This window comes from Hibiscus syriacus, unplaced genomic scaffold (assembly GCF_006381635.1).
Source record: "Hibiscus syriacus cultivar Baekdansim isolate YM2019G1 unplaced genomic scaffold, ASM638163v2 tig00110187_pilon, whole genome shotgun sequence".
Lineage (NCBI taxonomy): Eukaryota > Viridiplantae > Streptophyta > Magnoliopsida > Malvales > Malvaceae > Hibiscus > Hibiscus syriacus.
The window spans coordinates 2,763,767-2,769,766 of NW_024062618.1; the positions used below are offsets into that span (position 1 = coordinate 2,763,767).

General features: G+C 32.1%; 1 protein-coding gene across 1 annotated transcript; it reads left to right on the plus strand.

Annotated features, from left to right (window-relative positions):
* The first annotated feature begins 3,437 nt into the window (after positions 1-3,437).
* LOC120217740 (F-box protein At5g46170-like) lies at positions 3,438-5,649 on the plus strand. The gene is made up of 2 exons (XM_039214806.1): positions 3,438-4,781; positions 5,263-5,649. The coding sequence occupies exon 1, from the start codon at positions 3,568-3,570 to the stop codon at positions 4,756-4,758; it is 1,191 nt and encodes a 396-aa protein (XP_039070737.1). The 5' UTR covers positions 3,438-3,567; the 3' UTR covers positions 4,759-4,781; positions 5,263-5,649.
* Positions 5,650-6,000: the final 351 nt, after the last annotated feature.

Sequence of the window (6,000 nt, forward strand, 5' to 3'; positions counted from 1 at the left end):
ATAATTTTATACTACAAGATAAATTTTTAAGAAAAAAATAAATTTTTAAATTTCAAGATATGAAAATATATTATTAATAAAAAATAAAAAAATATGTAAAATATAATAATAATTTTAATTCAAGCCATCCAGTAGCGGATCCAAAAATTTAAGAATTGATTCCAAAATTTTAATTTTTTCTTAAAAATAATGGATATGCAAAAATTGTAATTTTTTTTCTTTTTTCCTTAACACATAAACTAAATTTAATCACTTTTTCAAAATAATGGGATGCATGTCATCCATCCTAATCAATCGACTTATTTATTTTATGGTAGTTTGTATGTTAATTTAGATATAATTTAATGAATTAAAAAATTAAAAGTCATTTGGTTTTAAAAAAAAACAAAATGAATTTGCATTTTCTTAAAAATAAAAACACTGAAGAAAACATAGTTGGTTAAATTTTTTGAAATATTTTAAAATAAAAATATATAAAAATTAATAAAGAGATTATTTTCATTAAAAATATTTTGTAGAATTAAAAAAAAATGATTGAAAATAGGAGTCTTTTAACTTAATCTTTGCTCAAATCTATGGAAACACAATATATTATTTTTAAATAATTTATATATATATATTAAATCATTGAACCTAGTTCGGGTCTATATAAATATAGAATATTTTTTATTACTTTTATTTGTCATATTTCTATTATAAGAAAATAAGCAATCAAATGTGATTTCATATTCTAAAAGATTAAATATAAAATTTAAGTTAATCGGTGTATTTTGAATATAATTAGACTTTTATATATAAAAAAATGAAAGGATAATATTATTTTGAAATAAATAAAATAACATAATTTCATCTATATTTTCAACAATAACCTTTTTTATATAAAAAATGATAAGATGAATTTCATTTTAAATTATCAAATGTATATAAAAAATGGTTGGATGGGGATATTGTGAATGTTTTAGGAAAGACGTTTCCAATAAACATGTTAAATCATCATCAAATAGATATAATTACAGTTAAATATTTTTTTTGATTAATTTAGGATGATTATGAAGTAATATTTGTTAGAAATATTCTCAATCATTTGATAACGAACACTCAAACATCCATGTAAATATCGTGTTCAAACTCAGAACCTCTAATAATAACAATTATCCCATATCGTGTTCAAACTCAGAACCTCTAATAATAATAATTATCCCTTAAACTACTGAGGTCGTTTGGTTTGTATACCGCTAAACATATTAAATTTTAATATTTGTAATGTTAAAAATTATCGAAGTCTTTTAAGCATTAAAAACACCTCATTAAATAAAATATAATCCTTAAAAGAAAATATTACTTATGTTTTATGTACTTAAAGACTTATAAATAACTCATATTTCTATTGATGGCTTTTCATCATAAACCACTCTATGCCACATTTGACACTCTATGCTCCATCGGTGTTAACCTTGACCCATCGTGTTCACCGCATCTACTTAAAAGACTTATGCTTCATCGGTGTTAAAGGTTATGAAATTGCAGCAAATTAATATTAATATACAATTCCCTATTCCAAATTACATTCAGCATTTAAACTTACGAACAATATCAGTATCGATTGAAGTTATTCCTATTTTGATTAAGTAGAGATATTACATGTTAAAGCAAATGTTATAATTCGACTATAAGGTGAGATATCCTTCATCACTCGACCAATTGATGGATCTTAATTGAAGTTATTCCTTCGTAGATCATCACTTTGCTCTTCTGACTCGAAATTCTTTGTTCGATCTTAAACTACAAACCATTAAACACATAAAATACGAAATGAAATTGACCATCAATAAACAAGATTCATTATCAAATTGAATAACCAAAATATGGAGGATGGAAAGTTGTTCACCGAAATTCTCCCTTCAAATGTAACCGCACTCTAATTATACGGTGGCACGCCCTTCAAATGTTTCGCAGCCCAAGGCCACCTGCATTCATCGGTTTACAGATATTTCCCCAACGAACCAAATGGATCCCACGTTTCTCCTCGAAACAACCCCAAATCAATCTCCGAATCAAACACTTAATATCATCACATATTCCTTTGAAAAGGTAACATGTTTGCATAGCATATGATGGCAAATGTCAATAAGACCGATTTGGCCATGGTAATGCGTCGTACCAAGGATAAGTGTTTCGCCTTCCAGCTTGAAAAGCGTTCTTGGACTTGCTTAACCAAGTATTGATATGTACTATACATAACCCGACGATGCAAGAGAGGAACGCCTAGATATTTGCCGAGGTCATCTACGAGGGTGAATCGAAAACTATGACTGATATACGTGCGAAGCAAATAATCTTGACATTTTAATAGTCTATATTATTTCTCAAAAATATATACTAAAATTTATCCTTCCAAATTTATTTATCAAAATAACACGTATGTATATTACATAGACTAAAGGTGCACATATTCAGTCATATCTTTTAGAAGGCGCATTTGATTACCACACGTGATAAAGAAAGACTTTCGGATGAAACACATTTTTCACATAATATATCACGTTCGATGTTTAATTCAAGACAATGATTTATATTTTTTAAAATTTATTAGAGTTTCTAGGGTTAAGCTTTTTAAAGGTTTAATGATTTAAGATTTCATTAGGGATTTGATTTTTTAGGTTTATGTTTTTTTAGATATTAATATTATATATATATATATATGATATATGAAGAAAAAATTATTTAAAAAAATTTTTTATTAGAGAAAATAAATTATAGATGATTATAATTTGTTGTGAAATATTAAAAGAGATGGATATTTTTTTTATAATGTTCTCAATTTTTACAGTATTAGAATCATTTAGATGCTTCGATCTTTTCTTTGATATCCATATCATTACGAATTTTAGTCAATTTTGAGTAATTTATAAATTCTTTACGTAATGAAAGATCTTATAGAATTGTATACCATGTGACAACCTCATTCCATTCTCTTTCATTATTGATAAAAGGAAACTCGTGTTTATATATCTTCAAGACACGCAAAAGTCAATATACATTGTACACTTATCTCTTGTAATTGATACAGAAATATGAACTCGCAATTACAATATAAATATGTGGATATCTGAGTGCATAAAAAAAGACACCATTACATATTTTTATTTCAGATTTGACTGAAATGAATTTAATATAATATTATCAAGATTGCATAACGTTTGGAACTACAACTTTTTTTGTTTAGAGTATCACTAAAGTTAATTATCTACCTTAGATATTACGAGCAAATATCGAATTATCATCGAAATGACTTAAAAATAATTAAATTAAGTCATATTGAAATTAGGGGTAAAGAAAGGTGGGTTGAATTCAATAAAATTTTCTCTCTCCCTTTTCCTTCCTATTCACACCTTTAATTTTTCTTTTCTTCTCTTTATGTAACTATCTTTATCTGTGTAAAGACTAAAAGCGCGGAAGTATCTCCTCCCTCCGTTTGCTTCCTTCCATCTTTGCCTTCAAAATAAGCAGCTCCATCCCCTTTACTCTCCATTCATTCCCTCCCCAAGAAGATAACAGAGGGGGGAAATGTCTTGGGCTCGTCCGGATCCGGTCCAAAGAATCCACCCGCCACCAATCGACCAGTTCGACCGTCTGCCTGACTCTCTTCTTCTTTTAATCTTCAACAAGATCGGCGACGTTAAAGCTCTCGGCCGCTGCTGCGTTGTCTCCCGTCGTTTCCATTCCCTCGTCCCTCAAGTCGAAAACGTCTTCGTCCGTGTCGATTGTGTCATCTCCGACGACGATTGTTCCCCGTCTTCTTCCTCCGACAAATCACGTGCCGCTGGTCCTTTCTTGAACCTCTTCCGTCTCGTTTTTGGAGGCATTGTTAAACCACTTCAAGCTTTGGGTCAATTCCTCGGCCCGAAACGGTCCATTCTCAACGAAATCCTTAACAGCCATTCCTCTTCCTCTCTATCTGTCGGTCCCGGCGGTGCTGATGACGGGGAAATGGACCAAGGTGGGGTTACCCATCATTCTCCTACACAAGTACTTAGAAATTTCAACGAGATTCGTTTCCTCCGAATCGAATTGCCCAGCGGCGAGTTAGGGATTGATGATGGAGTTCTTTTGAAATGGAGAGCAGATTTCGGATCAACCCTTGATAACTGCGTCATCCTCGGAGCTGCCTCTGTTATTAACAACGTGCGTATGCAAGTATCGGAATTTGGCAACGATGGGTTTTGCAGCTACAATAACATTACCGGCGGTTCAAATGTTGGAATCGGTGATGATAATGGGAGTATTCCGGAGTCCTTTTATACTAACGGAGGCTTGAAACTAAGGGTTGTTTGGACGATTAGTTCGTTAATCGCAGCATCAGCAAGGCATTATTTGCTTCAACCGATAATTGCAGAGCATAAGACTCTGGATAGATTGGTTTTAACCGATGCAGACGGACAAGGGGTGCTTCGTATGAACAGGGATCAGCTTGAGGAGTTGAGAGTGAAGCCATTATCTGCTTCCTCGGCTTCTAAAAGGACGCAGGTTCCGGCGTTGAATATGAGGCTCTGGTATGCTCCTTATTTGGAATTGCCTAACGGGGTTGTTTTAAAAGGTGCTACTTTGGTTGCTATTAGGCCTAGTGAACAATCTGCTTCGAAAAAAGAGGTCTCAGATACTTCTTGGTTATCAACTGCTTTCGAAGAGCCTTATGGGACTGCGGCAAAGATTCTGATCAAGAGAAGGACGTACTGCTTGGAGATGAACTCCTTTTGATGCCTGCTTCCTCACTTGCAATGGTGAAAATCTCAAATGCTGGAATTACTGGTTTATGTTGATTAATTTGTTAGAAAAGTGTTTTGATGTTTGCCTCATATGGATTGATTAGTTTCAAATGATGGAGCATTTATGCTGTTTGTGAACGATTTTTATTTACCATTAGACCTTTGATTAGATACATGGTTTTAAGCTATAAATATGCTCTTGAATGTTAATGTCTTTTGGTAATGCATGTATATTAGCTGAAATTAACTTTTATTATGATTGTTTTAATTTTTGCAATTCTTTGTGAATTAGAGGGGAGAACAAGCATGATTATATTGGTAGTGGTTGGTTTAGAGTTCAATTTTCATTTGAGAAACCTTTTTCTTGAAATGAAATAGTTTTGCAGGGAAACATCATGGAATGCATGTCGGCTTTCATTCGGTTTTTAGTTTATTATTTGCTTACATACCTTTTACCTGTTTCTGCTGAAATTAATGTTCATCTTGCATTTTCCAGGAGAGTAGCAATGCACAATGGTCAAGGGTAAGGGATAGCATGCTTTCGAAAAGCTGATGATCAAACAACAAATTTGTTTTGTGTTGTAGCTTAGTCTCGGTGCTGCATCCTTTGAAAGCAATCCATGAATGTTGGTAAGAATAATGCACCGCAAGCTATTCGACTTTTGAGCTTCAACTGATAGCCATATGCACCTGCTGGTTTTTTTTTATTTCAGGCATATGCTTGTTAGAGTGCACACCTATGACTAGATTGATGTTGTAAGAACTTCCAATTTGTAGTCCTTTAATCCCTCTTATATGTGAATATTATAGGTACGAAGATGTCATCCTTTATGTCATATTCTTATCAACTTCATCAAGAAATGTAGTTTGCGCTTATCTTTCAGTTTTTATTCGATAAATTTACTACATTTCTTTTCAAAGTTAATAGATACTTTATTGTAAGAATCTCAAATTCTTAAAGAGTCAGATGTTGCGGATACAAGGTCGAGGTTTAAACTTGGATGTTGATGACGTCTGCACTCTTTATTTTTCTTAAATATTCTCGTGTAACACTCATGTTGTACTTTTGGTTGATCCATACATGTATATGATATTCACACTCGAATCTCAGTGACATAGGGTGTGATAGAAATCCGGTGATGGTAACGCAATGTGTACCACGTTGAACAATTTTGTTGATGAAAGGGATCTTGGTGTGATATTAGTCTATCTGGATTTGAAGTTTTCTATATTT